Genomic DNA, 26,465 nt, shown 5'->3' with positions numbered 1-26,465 from the left:
ATGTTCTGTCAAGCCACAGCCCCCCCAGTGGCCTAACTTCCTTCCCCTAGGTCCCACTTATTATAAAGTCCCCCAGCTCCCATAAACACCACAGGACAGCATCTAAACCTTAAACATCTAGGCTTTAGGGGACATTTAAGAGTCAAACCATAATAGCCAATGTATTTATTATTCAGGGGTGTGTGAGTGTGTGTGTCTGTGTGTGTGTGTCTCTGTGTGTGTAAATAATTCTGGACAGTTGCAATGTTGTGCTCATGTAATTCCTCCTACTTTAAGACACACATATTTGACTCAAATTCCATGAACATTAGGAATTATTTAGTTTGTTTCAGTTGTTACAACATCTGATTTCTCTATATAATCTTATTTGGATTAGAATAGCTTCCCTTCATTTATTTATTTTTCTGCTGGGATCAGGGCTTGGATTCTGGGTCTGGGTGCTGTCCTTGAGCTTTTGTACTCAAAGCTAGTGCTTTGCCATTTGAGCCACAGTCCAAGCGTGTGTGTGTGTGTGTGTGTGTGTGTGTGTGTGTGTGTGTGTGTGTGTTTTGGTGTTAACTGAAGAGTCTCAGAATTTTTCTGCCTGGGTTGACTTTGAACCATGATCCTCAGATCTCAGCCTCCTAAGTAACTAGGATTACAGGTGTGAGCCACAGGTACCCCTCTAGAATAAATTTTCTATATCAATACATAGTATCTAATTTATCTTAAAATGGTATCCAGATAATAGAGGTTTTTTCATTTATATAATGTGTAATATAAGTATAAAGTGTCAAGGTCAAGGGGCTCATGTAGATGCCACTGTTACTTCATAATATTTTTGTAACAGGTAACAAACAGTTCCTAAGGGCAAGGATATTATTTCCACTTACACATGAGCCCAGGCTCAGAAAAAAAATGAGCTATCTAGTGTCATATGACTAAACAGATTGGGGACTAGAATTCCAGCCCATCTTCCTCATGATATATGTGTGATGATATTTTATTACAGCAGTACAGAGCACAGAACATCACTAATGCAATAAGCAAATAAAATACTACATCAGGGGGCTGGGGATATAGCCTAGTGGCAAGAGTGCCTGCCTCGGATACACGAGGCCCTAGGTTCGATTCCCCAGCACCACATATACAGAAAACGGCCAGAAGCGGCGCTGTGGCTCAAGTGGCAGAGTGCTAGCCTTGAGCGGGAAGAAGCGAGGGACAGTGCTCAGGCCCTGAGTCCAAGGCCCAGGACTGGCCAAAAAAAAAAAAAATACTACATCAGTTCAATGGAATATTAGGCTGTCATTAACATTATTATGACATTAACATTTAATCATGGCTACCATTATTGGATGCTTTCTTTATGACAAGCATAGCAACGATCCTTCACTTCTGAACCAACTTTGGTTTCACAATCCCATGAGGCAAGTACTATCATTGCTTGCCTTTTACATGTGAAAACTGAGGCTAAATCACTTGCCCAAGAAACACATTGAATTAAACAAAGACTACCTGATTCTCAAGTAAGGCTTCTTAATCTTGGCTAAATTAACATTTGGAGTAGGATGTCTTGTCACAGGGAGGGGACAGGCTCTCCTCTACATTGTAAGATATTTGCTAGCAATATTTTCAACAGTTGAAAAAACAAACAAGAATGTCAGAATGTCTCCAAACATTGCCAAACATCTCCTTCAGGAAGGGAAAAGATTGTTCCAGGTTGAGCTCACTACTCTAAAGCCTGGGCTAAACCTAATGCTTGAATACTATCTCTCTCCACACAGTAGTTGTCATACAGACCCCAATGGTGGTGGGAGGTCCAGACAAATGCCGTCCTACACCGGATCCCCTGAGAAATAAGCACCTACTGTCAGTATTGGGGAAGAAGGAAATGAGTTCTTAAGAGCTTTACTGGAAGGGAGAAGGAGAAGCAGGGCTGCTGGAAAGGAGAGCTGAACAGCCAAGCTGTAGAGGCCTGGGCAAATCCCAGTGGGCTGTGGAGCTGGAAGCCCCTCCCAGTTGCGTTGTGTGGAGACCACAGGAGCTGGCCTTTTTTCTGTTCCCATAAACTCATTCACTAGATATGTGCTACTCCCAAGGCTGTGGTCCAGGACAAGGTAGTGCTTCCTGGGGGTGATTTCCTAGGAGAAAAGACTCACTCATGTATAGCAGGACAGCCACTGGCCTTCCCCTCAGTTCATGCCGATCCAAGTAAGCAATCTAGATGGAATGTGTCAGCTATACATCAGTGTTGTTGAGCAAATAAAACATCATCAAAATGATAGTACTGTAAGCCATTTCTTCTCCTTTTATATATATATATATATAAAATCTATGTTGAATACAGAGCCAAGCCATGTGGGTCTACATGTATATTTCCAGCTCTCAGGAGGCAAAGAAAGGCAGAAGGATCATGAGTTTGAGACCAACAAGATTTTGTCTCCAAATTTTTTGTAAAAAAGCACAAAGCAAAAGTCTTCAAAGCTTCTATTTTAAAATCTTTTGAGATTTAGATACCAATGGAGCTGATAAGAAAAAGGGACACTAATTTTCTTTAAAGAACCAAGTCTCTCTTCTGCTTTCAACACAAAGCAGGAGATTTTATAGACATTTGTTTTGAAGCATGATTCTTTTAGAGTCAAAGCTTTATTCTTTCAAAAGATCCAAGACTAAAGAGAAAAGTGCTTTTAAGCAAATTCAATGGAGACAATCTCTTATACTATGGAAAGTTCAACCTAAACTTATTAGAATTTTGAAAGCTAAGTGTTTCTTTCACCAAAACATAAGCAAGATTTACATTAAAATTCCCAATTATTTATCATTTAAAAACAGCACCTCACTATATTGGCTAGGTATGTCAACTTGAATTCATAATCTCCCTACTTCAATCTCCTGAGTGCTAGATTTATAGACATGTGCCACCATGCCTGACTGAATTTATAAAAGCAAAAAATCATTCCTCAAATGTCATTTTCTTCTTCTTAGATAATGCCCAGCCACTCTTTAGAACCTTCCTCCTATAGGAATGCAATGCATGCATAAGGTGAATGAGGCCTTCAAAAGGTCCACAGGTGAGTCATCTCAATAGATACTTTATTTGAAATGGAATGCATTTTGAAAATATGAAAAATAAATCACATCTCTTCAAAATCATTTAAGAGACCTATTTACACAAATGCTGGCCATACTACAAATGTCCACAGCACGATCATCTGTGAAGCATTTGGTACGAGGTGGTGCTGGCTTCCCAGCAGCTGGCGGTCACATATTCTGAAACTCTGAGGAGCGGCTAACCACAGGATGGTGACAGACAATCGTTTCACTTTCTTTAAAGACCCTCTTTCCACTCACCAACCCACAGCAAACCAGCTTCAGAGCACTGGGGAGCAGGTCCCCCCTCTGTGGAGATGTTTCTGATGACTAGAGAGATCTGCTTCCTTCCTTCACAAGAATTCCTTTTTGAGATGAGCAAAAGGGGTAATCAAACCCAGGGCTTCTCACAGGCTGGGCACTGAGCTACCCCCCACCCCCACCCCCAGCCCAAAGAATTCCCTTTCCTTCATGTGGCAAGTAACCTGCCAACAAAGTCAAAGATGATTATGTTACCCCATCTTATATAAATCTGGACTAGCGTAAAACACTGCAGAATAAATGTCACCCTTCAAAACTGGGTCAAGAAATTGAAAATCATTTCATTAAAACCCACTCAACATACTTCCACAATTAACATGTATGAGGTTGCTTTTTAAATAAGAGTATTTCTCTTGAATAACATAAATTCAATAACATGATCTACAAAATCCAAATTTAAGTGTTATATTACATAGGGTATTTCTTGGTAAAACAAGAATCAGTTTGTTTGATACAACAAAGAAAACAACAGGTACTCAAACAGGCGTATCCTCATTCAACGAATCTCTGTGATCTTTGGAATTAGTACATGCTCACTGGATCTTAGGCCCTTTCCTAAGACTGCTACCCAATTATTAACACCTGCAATCAAATTAAACCATATCATGTTCCCTATGGACAGAAAAATGAGGGATGTGTTTGAACTCACACATCAGCAGCAAATTTGTTTAGTGCCAGATTAAAACAGGGCTTTTTAGGAGTAATTGAGTATTTGATATATGAAAGCAAAAAGTTAGAGCTGGCCTTCCATCTTAAGCCAGATTTCCTAACAGTGTTTACATGCAAGGGACTTTTAAGCAACATGTAGGATTTTTTTAAGCCATCACTGAAAAAAAAATATGTGTTATGAAATGAAAAAGTTGGTTTAATTCATACATTGATTAAGAGAATTGTAGCTTCCTGGAATGTTCATTAAAGGGCCCTTTAGAGACATTTACTCTTTGACCTCAGGCATAAGCAGATCTAAGTGGCTTAAGGAACTTCATGATGCTTAGGCTGTCAGGGAATTTGTTCTCAGGAAACATGAAAGCAGAAAAGGAAATACTCAGTGAGGAAGAGAAAACAACATTTTTTCCTTCTTTCATTCATCCTAACAAATAGTGCTATTGAGCAGACTGTGTAGGAGGCAGGGCACTAATACAAGCTCAAGGACAAAAGTTCACTTTCCAGATGGATCATTATTCCTTTTAACTTTTCAACCTTTTACATTCTGTTTGTTTGTTTGTTGAAGGGGTAAGTTTTCTCTTGGACTTGCCCTTTTGTTTCTTTTCTGTGGTTAAAATTCTTTTATCCTTTTTCTCTAAACTGACTTGCCAGTTTAGATGGTTTGTATCTTTTTTTTTTTAAGTAGGTAGAGCCAGCAAGATACTACATGATGTGTATTTGTATTTGTTTTATTAATTTTTTTAAGCATGCTTGGTCATTTGCTCTGGGAAATGATTAAGCTATAATAATTTCAAAGTGTCAAAATAATAAAAACCACCTTACTTTCTTCTATTTGAAGTTTCACAGTTTGGCAGTCTAAGGGAGGTTTAGACTAGAAAGCGGGTAATTCAACATAAACGTTACAGCAGACAAGAACTATGGGGAAAAAAAACCCCAAAACCAATTCTGACTGCCCCATTAAGAGCCACAGCTACTGGCATTTAAAAGGAAGTCTGGCCATATCTATATATCTATACACTTACACATCTATAGAGATATATAGATATATTTCAAATTATTTTCTAGGGGTTTTATGTTTATACAGCACAAGAATTCAGAAGAAAAAAATCCTGCATTTGGAAAGGATTGGGAATTAAGAGTAATTACATGCATTACAACTAAAATAGTATGAAACACTCACTGAAAGAGCACAGCAAGAGTTCCAAGGAAGTCAAATCAAACTGTACAAAGAACTTTTCAAACTGACTCTATAAGCTGTCATAAACACATAGATTTTTTTATATCTTGGCAGCCTATTTTTACAACTTCAATGTAAACAGCTCCCGGAAGCAGAAGTGCCCTTAACAGCTTCTACTTAGGTTTCAGTTCTCCACTGCCTATTTTTGGATGTATTATGATCTCAAAATTTAATCTCTCAAAGATCACTGACACTTCTTTCTATAGGAGAATAAAGACCTCTCTAGCAGGAAATTATATTCTCTTTCTTGACCACATAACCTAACAATGGTCTACAAGTGATGGTTTCAATTTGGATACTGGAAAAATACTGACCAAGACTCTGTTTAAAAAGATAAAGGGGAAACAGAAACCTATTAGAAAAGCCACACAGATAGGAAGTGATTTATAGCCCCAGGAGGATTGGGTATCATTTGTGATTCCCTATACAGTTAAAGTAGCATCTGTCCTAGTGGATTTGACCATCCCTTTGATTTAACACAGAAGAGGGTTTGTTCTACCTTTAAAAGCACATCCTTTTTCCTCCCCGCCCCCTCTTGCCCTTCAGACTCCTAAACAAGTGGCTGCTAAAAACAAGACTGGGTTGTTTTCTTAGTGAAAATCCAGTGTTTATCCAGTCCTTCCTTTCACAATTTGACTTTAGCAACCTAAGTGAAATACTCAACCCTAGAATTTTCTCAGAACAATAAAAAGAAAAACCATTGGTTTCTCTACTCAACATTATTCTCAGTAATGAAAACAAAAGTTATAATTCTTAGTTCTTGGAAATAGCTATAAACTGTATGTCAAATCAACAATGAGATGTATTAGTGGGTTTCTAGGACAAAGTAAAAAGGATCAGAAAATGAGGTTCAAGTCTAGTGTACAAAAATCTTGGTTGAAGTTGAAGGGAGGTCTTGATAGGCACACAAATAGTCACAAATAAGTTAAAATAATCCCCCCCTACATTTCTGAACTGAAATACTTATGCATTTATATTTATAATCAATCAAAAATATTCCTTTGGGGAAGGGGTGCTAGGGATTGAACTCAGGGCCTGAAATACACAGGTGATACCAGCCCCCATGGCTGACCCAGCCTTACCACATAATCAAGGTATAATCATCCTGCTATCAGTTGGTTATGTTTCAAAATATTTTGAAATCAAGTATCACTACTGATTTCCTTTTTGAAAAGCATTACCTGGAATGCTACATTTCCAAAATTATACAATTCTGAGCTTTTAAAAACTTCTCTATACACTTCTCTATCTAAAAAAGAAACCTAAAAAAAGTATCACCACCTGGTATAACAATGAAAGCGCCAGACCTTCTGAAAATGCGCTAGGAATATTGAATGGAGTTTTAATGTTTTCTCCACCACCACCCCTTTTTCAAGACTGGAACTTATTCTGGAATCAGTTTTTGAAAAGAAAGGGTTTTGTTTTTTGTGGGTTTTTGTTTTTTTGAAAAATGGCCTACATTCAGAAATGTCTTAGAACAGGTCTTTACAAAACTAATAAATAATCATAAACCAAAAAATACATTTAAATAAAATTACAGTACATCGTTGCTCCTAGAAGGTCCACTACGTTCGTACGAATATCCTTTCAAAGGTTCATAAATAAAGTCTTCTTAATTCGAAAATCCTTTCCTGTCCTGTGATGAAGAGTAAGTATTCAGGCATCTAAGGAATAGGTCGCACGACATCCAAACTACTTGATCAAGGTGCGGGATGGGGAGACCGTTTTGTGTGCGGTTTTCTTTTTCTTTGTTTTTGTTTTTAATCCAAGTGAAGACAATCGAAATGTTCTCGTCCCACTTCCTCAAGTCCTCAAAAGCTGGAAGAAAACAACAACACAAAAAGACACCGGATAAAGTAGATGGCTCCAATTCCTGCAAGACCTGGTTCTTCTCCGGGAAGTCCAGGGGATAAAGCCCGGCCACAAAGGCAGACTGTTCTCCCCAGCGCCCGGGCACCCACGTCAGGGGCGCGGAACGAGGACGGCCGGGGAGGTGGGCATGTTTGGGTGGGACCCTCGGGCTTCTGGGCCGGCCACAGTCCCCCACCGCAGCCTCGGTGCCCAGGCCCTCCCCACGGCGGGGCAGCGTGCCTGTCTTCCCCCCATCACCCCCCGGCCCCCTTAAAAAAAACTCGGGATGGCCTCTCCTTTCTCCAGCCACTAGTGGCCCCGGTACTAAGCGGCCCACTCCTTCCCCGCGCGCGCCCCTCTCCAGGTAGCCCAAGTTGCGGGACTTTCCTTACCCTCGTGCGGCCCGGGTGCTGCCGCCTTCAGGCAGAGTTGGAGGTGCTGCGGAGCAGCCGGTGGCCGTGCGGCTGCGAGAGCGGCGGTGGCTGGTGTGGGCGCTGTAGTTGGTGCGGGTGGGGGTGCGGGTGCGGATGGGGGTGCGGGTGCGGATGAGGGTGCAAGTAAGGGTGGAGGGGCTGAGGCTGAGGCTTGGGTTGGGGTGGAGGCTGAGACTGGGGTTGGGGTGGAGGCTGGATCTGGGGGGCCGGGGGCGGAGGCTGCTGCTGCTGCTGCTGCTGCTGCTGCTGCTGTTGCTGCTGCTGCTGTTGCTGGACCAGGTGCTGCTGCTTCTGCCGCGTGGACTTGACGGCCAGGATGGCCTGCCGGTTCTTGTACTGCACCATCTGCAGAGTGATCTCGGCGTTCCAGCCCTGGTCCTGAGGGCACCGAAAGTCGATCTCCTTGCCCTCTGCCATCACCACCGTGAAGTACATGTATTTGCCCTTGCGCTCCACGCAGTCCACGGTCTTCATGTTAGAAAAGTGCAATTCCTTGAGCTTGACTGGCGGCTCCAGGCCGGCGACCGCGGGGCCGCCAGGTTGGGACGAGTCGGCCGGCCCCTGCCCGGGCTGCTGCTGCTGCTGCTGCTGCTGTTGTAGCTGCTTGGGCGGGATGAGCAGCAGCCCCTCCTCGGTGAGGATGCAGCACTTCTTCTTCCAGAGCTGCAGCAGCCCGTCGCTGCGCTTCTCCAGCACGCCCTCCTTCAGCGCCTTGCACCCGCTGCTCTCCAGCATCCTCCCGGCATAAGCGGGTTCTCCGCTGCTCGGCTCGGCCTCTCCGCTTCCAGCCGCCCGGGCTGGGGGCAGCAGCAGCAGCCGCGCGCCGTCCTCGCCCCAGCGGCTCCCGCGGCCGCCGGTCCGGAGCGCGCAGAGGAGGCTCAGGCGCAAGAGGCAGAGCGGCGGCGGCGGAGGTTCGGGGTCCCGGCACAGGGACAGCCGCGTCCCGATGCGCCACCAGGTCCCGGGGCTGCGAGCTGCCCGGCCTCGGCCGTTCTCTGGCGAGCGCTCACTGAAGGGCACTGGCCGGGCCCCCTCGCGGCGCTTTTGAACGGGCCATCCTCCCCACCCCCGAGTGACACCCAGCGGAAAAGGCGGCTCCTGGCGACCGCGCCGCGGGGGAAAGCCCAGCTCCGAGAGGCGCTCGGCGGCCGGCGCACGCCTCATTAACTTGGGGCCTTCCCAAAGCCGGCTACGAACACGCCCCCCGCCTCCCTCGCTCCGCCTCTCGCCACCCACTGGCTTCCACGCCGCTCCGCCGCCGCCGCGGCCACCAGCAGGAATCCGCGCTCCGGAAACGCCGCTCCTCCCAGGCGAGCGCCCAGGGCGTGCCAGCTGCCTGGAGCATGCCGACGCCCAGAGGGCGCTGAAAGGCCATTCCCCACCGTGCCCCACGCCTACCCCTGCCCCGTGTGGGCTCCGGGAGTGCGGACGGCGCTGAGAGCTGAAAGCGACAGCTACCAAGCAGTGCCTGGAATGCAAAGCGGCCCCTGACCTCTGGGACTGAGCCTAGGGTTTGGCCCGGCTCAGAGATCTGGCAGAACCAGGGGCCTGGCAGGGCGAGCTGAAGACACGACATGGGATTGGGGGGACGAGAGGTCCAGCAGCAGTGGTTACCCTGCCCCCCCCCCACGACGCCCATGCTCACAGAGGCCCAGAGAGAGCCTTGTATATCCATCCAGTCATTTTCTTCTGGAAGTAGAAAAGTTTCGAAACTACGGAGCGACGTTTGAAGAGGGCAGAGCAAGGTGGACCCTATATAGGTAGTATCTCACCCTTCTTTGCCCCACTCGGGAGCACCAGCAGTAGCAATCTCCATCCAGGGCATAAGCATTGTGGGCTTCCTTCTCCACAAACCCAACAATCTGGCACATCTTCTTAGAACAGTGGTGATTCAACTAACCAGGTGAATGCCCTGCCGGGTGCTCACATGTTAAAGGCACATGTTAGCCCACCAAATGTCTGAGTCACTGTGACCCAGGGAAGGTGGCACTCGGATCCCGTCGGATCTTACCTTTAATTCCTACAGGAGCTGCTTCCTGGGAGACAGGAAAGAACGACTAGTATAAACCAAACTAGGTTCCTGCTGGGAAATTTGTCAAGAGGGAGCCACAAGTATATTCCAGCTCGGAGAGTATCCAAGAAGAATACACAAAAACAAAATAAGAGCTGGCCAGGGTAAAAGGAAAGGCAGCTTCACTGTCCAAAGGAGAACGGGGTTGGGAGTGGGGGGAAGCACAGCACTGAGGCTAGGTAGAGGCGAGAACAAAGAATTGAAGAGGAGACCTAATCCAAGCTGACCTAATCAAATCCTTAGCGTGATAAGAAACCTGAATCCCAAAGAAGTTAGAACTAAAAATGTCTTTTAAATAGGGAAGTTCCAGAATCTGAATCCAGAATACGATGTCTAGTCAAATGGGACAATTTCAGCCCAATCTTGAGTCTCACTAAATTGCACTTGTCCAGGTCATGGCACCCTCACACAGTTAATACTTTGGAGGAGAAAGTACATTGTTAAAATTACGCAAAGGTTTCTAGTGAGAGACAGAGATCAGGAGAGTTATGGCCAGAAGCCAGCTGTGGCAAAAAATGAGACTGATAATTCAAAGCAAAGTAGTGACATAAATCTTGTAATCCCAGCTTCTCAGAAGGCATAAGAGGAACATGATACAGGGCCCACCCAGACAAAAGTGGAAGGCTCAGTCTGAAAAATTAAATAGAGTTAGGGTTATGGCTCAAGTGGTAAGCAGAGGACTCCCAAGTTCAAATACCAGCACTACCAAAGATTTCACAGCATTCCTACCTGACCAGCTGTTCATCCTTTCTACAGAATATTCTTTGGCTCATTTGGGAAATAATTCAAGTCTGTAACTCAGAGTCTCCGAGGGCAGGTGTATTTGATAAAGAAATTTCATATGGGAAAACACAAATTTGGGTTAAAAAATGAAATAGAAGCCCAAGCTATTTTCTTAGGAGAAAATCAAGTGTATCGGGTGCTTTCAGGATGCAACAAAAACATTATTTTCCCAAATTATTAGAAAATGTCTAACAGCCAGCCTAATTTTCAAAAAATGCTCTTGCACTTGAAATAGAAGTTACTAAAATTTCAAAAAGTAGCTAATAAATTATTGCTTGGGTAGATTTTAAATAATTAAACCACATTTTATAGTTGGTGATAACAACTTTGTCAGCAGTACCTAAGGTATTATTTTCTTTTCTTATTCATTTGACTTCAAGGACGTGATTCTTAGGTTTTCTACCACTCTAGCCACTCAGTCTCCTCTACTCTATTCCCTCAGAATCCAGCCCTCCATTGTCTTCACTCACTTTGTTATCTTATCCAGTCTCAGGTCATAACCCCAAACTCTGTCCTCAACTGCTCCTTGCAATGAATAAAACTACTCAATTAAAAACATAATATGCTAGGCAAGGGAGCACTTTCTCATGTGGACATTAAGTCATAGAAAATGGGGTTCATAGAACTTTTCCTTAAAAAAAAATAGCACTCCAGATAGAAGAAAAAAATCTATAGATTTGTAGTCAAAACCAATCCCTGGATTGAACTACTAGTTCAGTATCTGGGGTACTAGGATCACTTAAAAGTTGTCCTAATATATCCCACACCAATGGTGTTAAGCTGATATTTGTTTTTCCCTATAATTCTCTACAGTATGACTTAGGTATATGAGCTCAGACATGAGCTCCCAAAGTAAGGTTATCACCCTTACCTCTTCTGTATCCATCTTCTTGGTTGATAGTGATCCATTTGAACAGCTGCTCAGCCAAAACAGTACTCCCCTAACCCAAGGCCAAGAGGATCTTTTACAGGTGAGCTTGGGGAATGCTCTTTAGTGAAAATGACTTGTCTAGAATATACAAACTCTAGATTAACTCAGGTACTTAGGACTCAAAACACTCTGCTGAGATGGCCATCAGATGATTCCAAGGAATGAATGCAGTCACCATTATGCATACTGATAAGGGGGCTGGGTAGGTTGAATATGAAGGCCAGTGTCCATACCACTGAACAAGGCTCCTCACAATGGTCTAGGGTATCCGTTTAGAAGAGACAGTGGTGTGGGAACAACTCTGCTTTTGTCATGTTCTGGCATAAATTCATGTCTTGAATTTTTACATGCATTTGTCAGGATGAAAATATTGGACAAACTTTCATTTAATAAAACTTCTGATTTTACCCTTATCCAATAGCCTATCTTCAACACAAACATCATCATAACCACTTTTAACACTTTGCTTCTTAATGTGACCTATTCTATAGTAATGTAATATTTTCAAACATAGTATTTTGTATTTCATTATGACCATTACTTAGTTGATTCCCTTTTTGCTAGAATGTAAGTTTTTCAAGAAGGCAAGGTCCATTGTTTTGGATGTGGCCCAATCCTCTAAAACAGTTCTTAGCACTTAGGTTATTAGCATAAGTGGAAAAATTTTATAACCAGCCTGCCCATCATTTATAAAAAAGAAACAATTTTTTCAAATCTTTTTGACATTTCTCATAACAAATTCTACTTCAAGACTACATAAAAAAACTTCCAAAATTTGCCATGCTAAAATATATTTGGTATATTTTCTAACTACTACACATGCTAGGCCTTGCTAAATCTTCAATATATTCCATAGATGCCATTTAAATTCAGTATTATCTCAGAGCAGCACTGTGGTGTTTACACAAAGCTAGTATCCTGTTTCTGTCTAGCAGGAGTAATTAAAAGGATAAGCAGTAACTGGATCAGAAAGTTTTACTGGACAGTTAAAAGTATGTTAACTGGGCTAGGAACGTAGCTTAGCAGCAGAGTGCTTGTCTTGCATGCACAAAGACCCGAGTTTGATTCCTTAGCACCACATAAAGCCCGAAGTGGTGCTGTAGTGTTAGTCTTGAGCAAAAAAGAAGCCAGGGACAGTGCTCAGGCCCCGAGTCCCCAGCCCCAAGACAGCAGAACTGTAAAGTTGGTTTTGGATAGCGCCAAGGACAAATGTCTTTCAAGAGTTACTCCAAGTGTGGTGGTAAGCAATATTGTCTCAAAAAAAAAAAAAAAAGTAAGTAAGTCTTCATTCACATGCAACTTAGCCACCTAGTTCTTCATGTCCCAAAATACTCAAAATTTATTTTTATACAAAATTTCAACTTCCAGGGCTGAGAATGTGGCTTAGTGGCAGAGTGTTTGCCCAGCATGCATGAAGTTCGATTCCTCAGCACCACATAAACAGGAAAACCCAGAAGTGGCACTGTGGCTCAAGTGGTAGAGAGCTAGCCTTGAGCAAAAAGAAGCCAAGGATAGTGCTCAGGCCCTGAGTTCCAAGCCCCAGGACTGGAAGAAAAAAAAAGAAAAAAAGAATTCAACTTCCAGAAATTGGGTCAGAAGGTTAAATATTAACAGTAGTATCTAGATTTCTTGAGAGTCTGGCTTTTTTCCTTGTGGCCTCAGTAAGTGATGAGCTGATGCCTCCTAGTGTCCAACTTGTGTAATAACGCAGCTGAACAGTAGCCAGCAAAGGGGTGCTTCATGTTCTATCAGTACTATCTGGGGCTGTAGCTCCATGTTAGAGCACTTGCCTTAGAATGAAGTCCTGGGTATGACTCCCAGTGTATTGGTGGACCAAACGATGCTGATCAGCTGTTTGATATTTCTATCCATCCAGTAGACAGCCTAGCCCAGTTCTATATCACTCACCAACATCCTTCAGAGTGACCCAACTAGTTGATCCTTTTTATTTTTCTTTTGTAGTACTGGGGATCAAACCAACACCTTGAAACCTCCACCACTTGAGCTACATGCCCAGCCCACTACTAGCGTCTTACACCACAGGAAACTTTGAATTGCTTGCCATTCGTTTTATGAGATTCCTTTTTCTGGAGTGGAAAGCCTTTCATAGAAGTCTCACATGCCTTCAACTTCTTACTCCTTTCACTCAATCTTGAGTGCCACTTACCCATTATGTGCTCACTGATTTACTTTCCTAAATCCTAAATCCTTCTAATACATCCTGTGATGTTTTAGACCTATGCAAGAAACAAAAATGCGTGAAGTGGTGCAGGGGTTTGGCTTGGCCCCCAAACTTAAAAGGTTTAAGGGTTATATGACAAAAGCCTGAGGAAGGTAATTCAAAAGGCACTTTCACAAACTGCTCCCTCTACAGGACAACAGTGGCATTCAGGGATGGCAGAGGAATGTTCCAGTGAGCCTCAATGGAATTGGTGAAGTTTGTTTATAGCACTACCTGTCTTAACAGCATTCAATTCTGTCCATTATTAAAAGAGGAAGAACACCAAATTTCCTTTTGCAGCCTCCATAAGACAAATGTGGTTTGCAACTCAAATACTTGACTGATAGCCACATGGACAAAGCCTTCCATAAGGACATCTTGCTTGTCCTTTATCACAATTCTGTGGGATACATCTGGAATGACAATTTAACCTCATTGGACTCAGATCTTTCTGCCATAAGCATCTATGGGACAAGTAAATGTGTCAGATCCTACAAGAGATTATAACTCTACAATTCATAACCTGGATTTTTTTGAAGTTGCAGAAAGGATTTGTTTTAATGTAACAGTGTAACAAGAAAAACATTTTCCGGGCTGTGGATATGGCCTAGTGGCAAGAGAGCTTGCCTCATATACATGAGGCCCTGGGTTCAATTCCCCAGCACGACATATACAGAAAACGGCCAGAAGCGAGCGCTGTGGCTCAAGTGGCAGAGTGCTAGCCTTGAGCAAAAGGAAGCCAGGGACAGTGCTGAGTTCAAGGCCCAGGACTGGCCAAAAAAAAAAAAAAAAAAAGAAAAGAAAAAGAAAAACATTTTCCTGCTTCCCATTTTGGAAATGGGAGTCAAAAATTCAAAATGGTGGTTCTTATCTGTAGTCTGTGCACTTTTTACGCAGGGAGAATGCACATGGTCATGTTGTCGAGCAACTCCTAATCCTTAATAATCATACCCCAGAATTATTATTAAAGTAAATTGCTGTTAAGTAACAATGTCCCATTAATATGTCACAAGCTAGAAAACAAGACTGATTTGAACTGGCAAGACTAGTTCAGAACTAGAGTCAAGAATAGGAATTTAATAAAAGGATTCTCTGTTGAGTCAATAAAACAACAAAAGCATGATGGCAGGAATTGAAAGGTAGACTTATAAGGTGAAGTAGACAAATGCAATTCAGAAGACTGGGTTGTTCATCTCCAAAGCTTACTAAAGGTTCCAGGCTCATAGTGGGCAGGATGGTAACAGATTTACCATCCATTTTTGAAATTTATATAAATGGCCTAACCTAAGTTTAGAATCATACCTGCTTTCACAAGAAATATCCATCTCAGCTATCCCCAATATCCTGTCAGTGTTAAGCTGAAGATGGGGTAATAAAAGTTTGAAACAAGAAATATAACCAAGATTTTTTTTTTTTTAATAGCCAGGCCCTGGTGGCTCACACCTGTGATCACAGCTACCCAGAAGGATCACAGTCCAATGCCAACCCAGGCAGGAAAGACTGTGATACTCTTTTAGGTCCAAGACTGGGACTTGAACTCAATACACCTGATGCTTTTGCTCACTGGCTACCATTCTACCAACTGAGCCACACCTCCAATCCCATCTCCAATTTTTCAAAATCACCAAAAAGCTGGAAATGTACCTGTGGCTCAAGTTGTAGAATACTGGCCTTGAAGCAAAAAAGCTCAGTTCTAGCACCATGACCTGCACAAAAATAACTTTTTAAAAAATTTCTAGTCCTGGGGCTTGTCCTAAGCACTGTCCCTGGCTTCTTTTTGCTCAAGGCTAGCACTCTACCTGCCTCTTGAGCCACAGTGCCACTTCTGGCCTTTTCTGTGTATGTGGTACTGAGGAATCGAACCCAGGGCTTCGTGCATGCTAGGCAAGGAAATCTAAGCAGTGGAAAAAGTGAATTACATTCTAAGATTTCTAGTTTTGGTTCATTATGTTGTTCAGAAGAATCATGTTGAGAAAAATACAGCATCAAGAAGGTAAACAGTATATGTCTGCAAGACAAAAAAATCTGTTTACATGTGAATAGTGAACAAATGTTGGCAAGATGCTGAGTGTTGATCTGAGTAAGAACTTACTTAGGCATTTAGTATGAGAATTTATTTTTTGAGAAGGGATATGGTTTTAGATGAAAAAGCATTTTGCAAGTTTTATTGGATATGGGAAAGTAGGCTAGGGTAAAATGAGAATGGTCACAAAAACTTTGTGACTGGATAGTTTGCAATTCTAAAGTTCAAGATTTAATATACTGATGTAGAATACCTAATCCTGTCTTAAAAGATATCACTCTGTTCAGTAACCAGGCTTCAGAGGATAAAGCTTTGTAATTATAATAAACCTTTGTTTTGTTTTTGGCCAGTCCTGAGGGCTTAGAACTCAGGGCCGGAGTGCTGAGCCTGGCTTCTTTTTGCTCAAGGATAGCACTCTACCTCTTGAGCCACAGCACCACTTCTGGCTTTTTCTGTATATGCGGTGCTGAGGAATTGAACCCAGGCCTTCATTCGTACTAGGCAAGCACTCTACCACTAAGCCACATTCTCAGCCCTATAAATAGGCCTATTTTGATAGGTTTAGGCTTAATATGTTCATAGGTCCTTTGTAATTATATAACAAAGTAAATGCATGTACCCTTTTATTCAGCTTGTCAAACTTTTATTAGGAAGCAGTGTTCACACAATGAAAGAAATCAAGTGCTCTACTACTGCTGCAGGGGGACCTAGCTCTGCTTTTATCTCTTGGTTCCAACCTATTACCACTCCTGCAGCATGGCTGTTCCTCTTCCTCAAATAAAGCTACCACAAGTTATCTCCAAAGAATGGATTGGATCATCTATAACTCGGGATTCCAGCTGTCCAAACAGCACTTGGGGAAGAGACTCCTGACATATGCCCGCACTTCATACTGACAGAATAGCTAAAGACAACTGATTTCCCATTCCCTGGAAGACTTTAATGTATTGAAGTCCTTGGGGGTGGGAAATGGGAAAGACTAAAGGATATAAGTGCTATGAGTGATGGGAAAAAAAAATAAAATGGAAGATGAAACATGATATCAAAGATTGAGACTGGATGCCAGTGACTACTGAGGAGGCTGAGATCTGAGGATTTCAGTTCAAAGAGTTTGCACAGAAAAGCCCCAGAAACTCCTTTCTCCAAACACCACCAGGGAGGTAGTGTAGTTGTGGCTCAAGTAGTAGAGTACTGCCTTGAGCAAAGGAGTTCAGGCCCTGAGTCCAAGCCCTAGGTCCCAAACAAAAACCCAAACCAAATAAAAAAAGTTAACGATGGGCCAACTCAAGTAGCCCACTAAAGTCATAGTTATATAGACTGATAGGTACCTTTAATTTGCCTTCCAGGGCCAATAAACCATGCCCAAGAGGTCAAACTAATTCAGTAAAACTTTCCAAACTTTGGGACAGTGAATCATTGGCTGGTCCTGGAGAGGGAATTCTGGTCCAAGCTGGTTGAACTTCAACAAAAACACAGACCAGGGGGCTGGGAATATGGCCTAGTGGCAAGAGTGCTCATCTCATATACATGACGCCCTAGATTTTTGTCAAGCACTTCAGCAGCCTGATGCTAAAGTTTTTAAAATATACTTAAAGGTGTTCTTCCAGAGAGCAAAGCCCTAAAGACTGGATTTCCCCGTGCCTACTTCATGATCAGGAATTCCAGTTAATTATAAAGAAGTTTTTATGTGCCATTCACACTGCTTTTTTTTTTTTAAAGAAACGCTCTGAGCTTACCGCAGCACAAGTATTGAGATGTTTTTATGTAAAATGGGTGTGATTTTCCCTAAATACAGGTGTGACAATAAAAGTTGCTTGCATGCCAGTTGAAATTGTTTTATGTAAAAATGCTGTTAAAACAGCAGTTACCTATTATCCTAGTACCTTAGTTGTTTTTTCCTTTATTTGAAACTAATGTCCTTTATAAGAGCATAGCAATGGACAAGTGTACTTTTCTAGGGAAAAAATTGCTGAACATAAAGTTTGAAGACTTTTTTTAGTTTCCTTTTATATGTGCAAACACATAAAATATGGGTTGAATACAACAATTGCAACATTTTGTAGATAGCCATTACATTTCTTTAAACTGTTTCAATGCTAATGTGTATTCTACAAGAGAATGGGTTCATAAATTAACTGATCTAAAAGTAGGTGAGGGTGTTAATACGTTTTTATATAAAAATGAATTTTATGTAGTGAAAAAAAATACAGACCAGGGGGCTGGGAATATGGCCTAGTGGCAACAGTGCTTGTCTCATATACATGAAGCCCTAGGTTCGATTCCCCAGCACCACGTATATAGAAAATAGCCAGAAGTGGCGCTGTGGCTCAAGTGGCAGAGTGCTAGCCTTGAGCAAAAAAGGAGCCATGGACAGTGCTCTGACCCTGAGTCCAAAGCCCAGGACTGGCAATCAATCAATCAATCAATCAATCAATAAATAAATAAAATAAAAAATACAGATCAGGGTTGGGGTAAAAACCATTGTTATTAAAACCCTAGAGATGACTTTATTAAGGTTATTAAACTTTCTTGTCACTTTCAAAATAATATGCAATCAACTTTTCAATTACTACCTTTTTTATTATTATGAAGGTTATATCCAGTTACTATGTGTTTAATTTCAGAATTGGAGCTAAGGTTACAGTATTAACAAAAGATATCCAGCTCAGTGGAAAAGCGTCTGCCTGGCGAGCGCAAGGCCGCGCAAGGCCAAGTTCTGTCCTCAGTTTGGGGGGAAAAAAACATAGCATCATGGACTTTGACTAAGGGGATAAACTGCAGCTAAAATTGAATCCAAACACCTTTATTACTCTTGATTCCCTCCCCAACAACAATCCAGTTTAGTTTGTCAGTCTATCTCATCTGTCTTTGTTTCCCCAGCTAATCCACCTTACAAATACCATTCATCCTGTTAAAAGCTCAATCAAGCTTTGGTTTCCTGGTAGAAAACCACTGAAGATGTCAAACTTCTGGCACTTGAAGCTTCACCAATTCCTACTTTCCCTTAAACATAAGAAATTAACAAGCATTGCTTTTATCCTAATACAAAATTTGCCGAGTTTCAAAATATTCTTCAAATCAATTAAACGTCCACAAAAACTAGAAATTCTCCACCTTCAACATGAAAATGAACTATTTCCTCCCATCAATTTATTCCTAAATTATGTCTCAATTCTTTTATACTTAAGGTTTTTAGTCAATTTTCATCTTAAAGCTAAAATCCTATGGAATAAACAGATACTTAATATACTGCTATTCTGAAAGGAAATAAACTACATCAATTAGTTTCTCATACAAATTTCTCATCAATAAAAAACAATTTCACAATACCAAGGATGTTTCTATTTCTATTAACTCGGGGCCAAGCACTGTTTCTGGCTTCTTTTTCCACAGCACCACTTCTGGCTTTTTCTGTACACGCAGTGCTGAGGAACTGAACCCAGGGCTTCATGCATGCTAGGCAAGCACTCTACCACTAGCCCACATTCCCAGCCCCCAGGTTATATTTTTGTCTGAATTTTTAAACCAGTATATAAAAATCATCAGTATACATGTAGTGGATTATTTTCACCATGATTTCAACCATTGTCAGGGACATTTATTTTTCAGAAGACTGCTTCAAATGACAAATTATGAACTTATTTTCAAAACAAAATAGAGCTCATAATTAGAGTATGGATACATATGGTGCAGATGTTTGAAAAACAATAGATATATATCCTTTTCTAATGTTCCTACAAAGAAAATTATGCTTCTGTACATATAAAATAGTATTTGGCCTCATTTAAATAATCAAAATATAAATGTTTTTAAAAATAAGATAAACTCACAAAAAATGGACTCAAGCTGAAAGACGGGGGGGGGGGGGTGAAAAACAAGGAGGTAACAATAAAAAAAAAATTTTTAAGGAATCTTAAACCAAGCCATAAAATCATAGCATTTGATTAGGCTTAATATTTGTTCCGTGTAAGGTTTTCAGAATAAGGTTTTCTAGTTTTCACCATTGTAAATAAGGGAATAGCCTGCAGCCCAGATAAAATCACAAGTTCATACTGCCTTAAAAACTAGTGACAAACTTATTTCAGTTATTTCAAGGGCCTTATACACTACCAGGTTGTTCTATTAACCTGGTCATAGAATAATTTTTAAAATATAATCAAATCTATTGTCTTATTTTCACGTGTTATTAAATAGGCTAAAAAGAAATAGAGGTAGAATCCCATTTTTCTTTAAGTACCAATACACCAATTTCAAACAATGTTTTCACACCTAATATTTGGTGGACTCCATCGAAGAATTATGGATTAACTTTCAGACACAAATTATCAATGTATGGAACTGATGTTTTCTGCTCACTTACCATATTTGAAAGATGACAAAATGAGTCTTAAGATTTGTTGTTTCAAAGTCTTTATGACTATATGGGATTTTACCATCTCTTAAATAAGAAATAGACTTTCATAGGAAAGAATACAATCTGTCTACAAACTATGGAATGGTTTTGTAGTCTTCAAATAACCAACTCCACTTAACAGGGAGGTTACTCTTAATTTATTCAGATTTACTGGTCACTAGTGGTCTAAACACAAAGTATCTAGACAGGTTTTCCAATCTTCAAAAAAAGCATATTCCTATTTTAAAAAATTCAAATGTCAACAGTATATTTTATAAAATTAAATCCAAGTTTTATTAAGGATTTCAAGTTACATATTTCAAATTTCTAGTATGGAATAGAGAACCATTTTGGAACTGAAGAAATGGCATAAATGAACACTGACATCTCTTGAAACTATAAAGAAAACAATTCTGCCAAACACATCCCCAGTATTTAACATCATGAAATATAATCTACCTCTTCACTTTGGCAATAGCTATTTCCTAAAGGAATGAAAAGGAATGATTTTCCTACTTCTGTAAGTTCATTAAAAATGGGATTCTATCTTCCGGTTACAAACTTTTATGTTCAGAAAAAAGCTGTTTAGATGAACTATAAATTACAAAAAATATCAGCAAAGAATGACTAACAAAAGCAATCAAATCATTTTGAAAATAAAGAGAAAAAAAAAACCCTATTGAAATTGGTTAAGGATTTCCAGTAGTTAAAATCTGTGGAAGAGGTATGGATAGTACTATATACAAATGTGCTTACATTCTAAGACCTTAATGTGAAATTTGTCAAAAGAAAGTTCTTTAAAAAAAAAATGAACTTAATTTTTTAACAGGAACTCTAGACCTTCTTCAATTACATTGCAATTCTGTGTTGTCAAAAAAAAAAAAGTTCACCTCCCAAAATTAACAGTAATTAGCCTGAGGTATTTTAAATGTGGCTCTGTAAGTCAGACTTAATGGCACCAACCTATTTTGGAAAATGGCCTTATTAAAACCCTTATCCCCATGATCTCTGAAGTATTTACTACAATACAGCCATGTAAAATTCCTAGAAAAAAAATCCTTGGGCCTTTTGAAATAGCTGACCCACTCCATCCATTTTCAGTAAAAATAAGAGCCACATGAACATGAAAAGGAATGCTGTTTGGCCTGATCCAAAACAGGTAAGCCTCATTTTCCAGTTTAATTATCAAAGCCTAGAAAAATGCTGACTATCATACTTGTGGTAAGAAGAGGCCCAAATTTTTGAGCTTTTAATGAGATTCAGAAATAATTTAAACTTAATATGCTTTAACACATCTGTGAGGTAGTTAAGTAAACAGTACTACCCATTTTAATACATAGTAAACAGAAGCATTGGTAAATGACTCTCATACTGAAGCATTAAGAATAAACAAGAGGTTAAAGTTCTAATCCAAAGGAAATGAAACATAACTTTTTCCTTTTAAAAAACTCAACACATAACTTAAGACTTTCTTTTATAACACAGCTTAACACCTCTTCCAAAGTTGGCCTCCTCCTTCCTTTCAATAATATGGTACACTAAGAACTCTCAATTTAAGCTAAGTCTCTGCTGCTCACATGAATTAGTACAAAATTAAGACATTATCCTGTGAGAACTAAAATTGTATTTGACATTTTTATTTTAGGCTGAAAAAACAAAATAAGCCAACAAACAACAAGTAACTTGAAATAGGCTTTGTCAAATGATGTAAATTCATCCTTTCCAGGAAAGCAGAAGGTAGATCCTACCACAAAGAAAAAATGCTTAGTTAATGGAAGTTTTAAAAGTACTCTTCAATAGTATTAGTGACTAAAGATTCTAGGTTTTATTCACCTCCCTGTGGTAACCAATAGCCATATATATATTGAGTCAGAATTCTTTATAATTAACTCTATCACCTAAAATACAAAAATCCATGAATAATCTAACAATTACTGGGTTTGATCTTATTACTGGAAATTCTTAACCACAAGGTTTTTTTTTTAATGATACTGTTTTAGTAGTATTAAGTCACTGCATTTCTGTAACAATATAATAAAAAGCACAATTAATGCAAGCGAACTTAAAAGTCATCCTACAACCAGGTGAAACACTACCCTTGGTTCTTTAGGAAAAGAAAATAGCCAAACAAAAAAAAATTGTTTAACTGTTGTTAATTTTCATGGTTGTATTCCAAGAGCTACATGATGAAAATATTCCCAAAGAACCAAACTGCATCAACAAATGGACATGCATGAGACAATCCGTGCATTCAACTGATGGGACAGGAACTAGTTAAAATGCTAGAACAAATTTGTCTTTAAAATGTCGATTTCTTTCCTTAAAAAAAAATTAAGTCTACCAAGAAAATACAAAAACATAAGGCTAGAAGTAAATAATAGTTGTGTTTAGGCTATTACAGTGCAGGTTATCCTCAAGGCCACAAACATCCTGCTTCACTGCTGCTTGCACTCTGCTGGATTTTGATCCTTCTGTTAAAGGAAAACAAGAAGTCAATCTATCTTCTACCTGCTTCAATGTCTTCAGGACGATTTATTCAAATATATACAATGCACTGAAATGCTAAAATAATGCCCAATATTCACACTGAAGAACGCCATAAAATGTAACACAATAAATAGGGATTGAGTGTTATAGTATGAATATGTGAGAACCACAATGAAACTATTATACACTGATAAAAACAAATTTGTAAAAAGTGTATGCAACATAGTGGGTGGGATATGACAATCTAAAGATACTAATTCAATTTACGTTTAGTTGTAAGACTAATTTATAACTATCAAAATATGTTATTTTAAATTACTCTTATTTCTTGCTCACTGGTTAGAGTACCTTCTGGATATTTTTTTCAGCACTAAGAAATGAAGAAACTAAAAGGAAAATTCAATCCATATGAATCCTGGTCATTTAATTTAATACAAATTTTGTTGAAGACAAAGGCCTTTACAACAAATTAAAATCCTCAGCAATTATAGACTCAGAGACTAAGAATAGTGGTGGTTGGAAAAACTTAACAACAGGATTGCTCCTCCAAAGTCTCCAAACACGCCTGCAATTCAGACCTCTTAATACCTGGCATTCCTCTGGAGAGAAAACAACCAAAGATGGAAAATAAATTTTGATGCTTAAAAACTGCTATATCGAAAATAATGTACCATTAAAATTTTGTTAGGTGTACCTGACCAAAAGCTACCAAAAAAAAATATAAAAATCACAAAATATTTCTCGGGAAAGATACACCGAACTGTTGGTTTACTGTTTAAGGTAACTTGGGAAATGAGGAGGTGGGAGGAAGAGGGACCCAGCTATACAAACATTCATTGTATGCTTCCTACTGACTTGACTGTAACTGAGGTAGTGGTAGGGGGGGTTATCTTTCTATTCTTATTTTAAAATAAAAACAGCACTAATTTTGCTCACCTTCGGGTCATAGTCTGGATCATTTTCCTCATCTCCTTCTTCTTCCCCTTCCTATATTAAAGTTCAAAATGCATCCATGAAGTAGGTACATAGTAGGAAAAATTGGCTCGTAGTGTAGGGGAAATTTAATATAAGTTATTCTATGGGTCAAGAGATTTTCATGATTACAGTTTGGTGATAATACAATTTAATTTGAAAGCTTCTAATATGAAAAATATCCCAACACAATTCAAGACACATCCAGACAGCTTTTATTGAAAAGATTTACTGCAGCCAACGTTGAAAAAGTTTACTGCAGCTTTTGACTTCTTCAAAGAGCTGATAACCCTGCAGCAGAACAAAATTATTTGAAATAAAAAAAAAGTTGCTGAGTTTTGCAATTATTTATTGAAACCTTATACATACATTGTTTGGCTGTAGAATTCTAAATTCATATTTTCCAAAATTTATCCCAAATCACAGAATAATGATTATAGCAAAGAAATACATAAGTCATTTACTTTTGTTTCTGAATATCTTATACAGAGTTATTTGCTCATTTGGTAAACATTACCTCATCCGCTTCTTCACCTTCTTCATCATACTGCAAAGAGAAAACAGTGTCAGTGAATATAACATACAATTAAGAATAGCGGTACACTCATTTTCAACACAAAAATCTAAAAGGGGGGATAAATCTTGCTCCTATAATGACATTATAAACTAAAACACACACTAGCAGTAGGAAATTATTTGGCTCAGAGCTATGTCTATAACTTGATTACTTATAAAAGTTCTTTGTATATTACTAGCTTGACTTTTTGTCTGAATGTATTACACAAAAGATTTGAAGCCTACTATGCAAAATATTTAAGGGCAGCCTACTTTACTTAACCATTATATAGTATTTTCTTAAATAAAAATTCTATGCCACCTAAATAAATATTATCTTAAGCACAAAAATAGTTTGTTTTGTGTGGTCAAGAACATAACCCTCGCATCACTTAAGTTGACAATAATTCTTTTAAAGGAAAAAAAATAAGATAAACTCAAATAACCTATTTACTGAATATTCAAAAGTTATAAGATTATTGTATTCAGCCTAACATTGAATTATCTTATGGCCTATTTTTAATAAGTCTAACTTCTCAATTAATTTTTGCTATTGTGCCCTCACCAAATTATCTGACTGGAGGACTCGTATTTACTCACATCATCATCATCATCTTCAATAGCTTCACCAGTAAAGTATAACACTGATCTTGGGATTATACGCTCACGTAAAAAGTGACCAATTTCAAAGTCTGCAGCAAGAATAGCTTCAGCATCATCATCCTATTTTTTTTAAAGAAAAAATAAAATTTAAAATAACAAAATTTGACATGTAAAATAGCTACATGGGCTGGGAATTGTGGCTTAGCAGTAGAGGGCTTACCTAGCATGCATGAAGCCTTGCGTTCAATTCCTCAGTACCACATAAACAGAAAAGGCCATAAGTGGCCGTGGCTCAAGTACTAGAGCAAAAGTACTTGAGCAAAAGCCAGGGACAGTGCTTAGGCCCTAAGCTCCAGTCCCAGGACTGGCAAAAAATAAATAACTACACAAACCATGATACACTTTCATATTTACTTTTGTTTATGATGCCATTTTAAAATTAGCATATCTGCATGTAGAACTAACTGGCTATCAATCAATTTTTTTCTAGCTTAAGCAGTAACATATAAAAGTAACTTTGTTGCATGATACATGGCAGAAACATTTCTAGTTCTTGGTTGTACACCATATAAATATGCAGCCACAATATGAAACCCTGATTCCCTAAGAACACACATTCTAACCATAAGATGGCTCTCTGGGAGTTTAGTAAATAGTAAATGACTCAATACATTCTGCTTTCATATCAAGGAAGGAAATATTACTTTAAAAAATAAATTCCTCACAAAAACTCTTCTATATCAAAGGAAAGTAGCTGATCATTTCAGGGTTTCTCAGGGAAGGACCAGCATCACTTTGAAGGAACAATTTTTCAGATCCATAAATTGATAGTGGTAAGAACACTTGCCTAGTATTTATGAGGCTGTCACTTCAATTCTCAACATGGGGAAATTTAAAAAATAATAAACCCAAAGACAAGAATACTAACAGACTCTATCCCATACTCTAGGAGTAAGTATAATTCCATCTAAAGTAACAATACCAATTCAACTTACCAAATCTCCACTCTCAGGAACTGCAAAATAGAGACAAGAAATCCAGATGAATGAAAGAATCCAATGAAAGTTAAAATGAAACTATAAATACCCAAACACTACTTACCTTCAGGAGGGGCAAAAAAATTAAAGAAAGAATCATTGGAAACCGTTTTAGTCACTGTACGAACTGTCCCACGTCCCTTGTGTTTCTGCTTCTTCTTAATGGTTTTCAAAGTGACATTCTTTCCTTTTTTCCAATCTATCTGGCACCTTGTAAAACAAAGAGGAAAATCTCTCTTCAATATAATTTAGCACATTTAATTGCTCTACTTTTTTTCTTCACCTATTTTTCAATTTCAGAGTGGATAAATGACTCACATGTTTTCTATAATAGTGCCAAAAGCAAAATTTATTCGTAACAAAACTTTAACAAATGTTTCCAACCAGCAACAAAACATAGTATAATAATAAAGTGAATAGTTCACTCCTTTGTAGAAAAGTGTATTACACTCATTGGCCCAAAAAAAAATTTTAGGAAAATGTCTGAAAAGTTTACTGACAATATTTCATTGAAATGTCTTATATCCAAAACATGTAACACTGCTAAAGTAGTACAAGTAACTCACCCTGTACAACCCATAATTTCTGGTCCATCAAAAGAAAAAGGATCAGAATCATCTGGCTCTGATCTCATCCTGTATGTCTTTGTCAACACTTCATTTGTGAAATATTCATTGGGTTCAAAGTGAAATTCTAAGATAAAACTCTAAAAAAACAAAAAAGCATACAAGTTAAAATGCTTATATGATGCATTTCAGTATACTATAGCTTCATATATATGGCTTTTACAAAATCAAATGGCTTTTATAAA

General features: G+C 39.3%; 2 protein-coding genes across 5 annotated transcripts in view; both read right to left on the bottom strand.

Moving 5' to 3' along the window:
• Positions 1-3,058: 3,058 nt before the first annotated feature.
• On the bottom strand, positions 3,059-8,742 carry Phlda1 (pleckstrin homology like domain family A member 1). Its single transcript, XM_048359274.1, has 2 exons — positions 7,538-8,742; positions 3,059-7,111 (listed from the first exon to the last, which is right to left on the bottom strand). Exon 1 carries the CDS (start codon positions 8,740-8,742, stop codon positions 7,564-7,566), a length of 1,179 nt encoding a protein of 392 aa, XP_048215231.1. The 3' UTR covers positions 3,059-7,111; positions 7,538-7,563.
• Positions 8,743-20,268: 11,526 nt separating this feature from the next.
• Nap1l1 (nucleosome assembly protein 1 like 1) overlaps positions 20,269-26,465 on the bottom strand; it is a 31,304-nt gene continuing 25,107 nt past the window's right edge. For 2 of the 4 annotated variants that reach the window (XM_048359288.1, XM_048359310.1), the window contains 7 exons: positions 26,221-26,360; positions 25,719-25,864; positions 25,613-25,632; positions 24,615-24,737; positions 23,977-24,006; positions 23,424-23,474; positions 20,269-22,471 (listed from right to left, as the gene is read on the bottom strand). In XM_048359288.1, the coding sequence (XP_048215245.1) occupies positions 22,436-22,471; positions 23,424-23,474; positions 23,977-24,006; positions 24,615-24,737; positions 25,613-25,632; positions 25,719-25,864; positions 26,221-26,360 (546 nt within the window). In that variant the 3' untranslated portion in view covers positions 20,269-22,435. Of the gene's footprint in view, positions 22,472-23,423; positions 23,475-23,651; positions 23,751-23,976; positions 24,007-24,614; positions 24,738-25,612; positions 25,633-25,718; positions 25,865-26,220; positions 26,361-26,465 lie in introns of those variants that run through there. The other 2 variants (XM_048359297.1, XM_048359304.1) reach the window with 2 other exon arrangements.

The sequence above is a fragment of the Perognathus longimembris genome, chromosome 1 (assembly GCF_023159225.1).
Source record: "Perognathus longimembris pacificus isolate PPM17 chromosome 1, ASM2315922v1, whole genome shotgun sequence".
Lineage (NCBI taxonomy): Eukaryota > Metazoa > Chordata > Mammalia > Rodentia > Heteromyidae > Perognathus > Perognathus longimembris.
This window is presented reverse-complemented; position numbering and strand designations above follow the sequence as displayed.

Excerpts from the sequence above, each read along its gene's own strand:
- Phlda1 (XM_048359274.1), bottom strand. The coding sequence starts at position 8,742 with ATGAGGCGTGCGCCGGCCGCCGAGCGCCTCTCGGAGCTGGGCTTTCCC.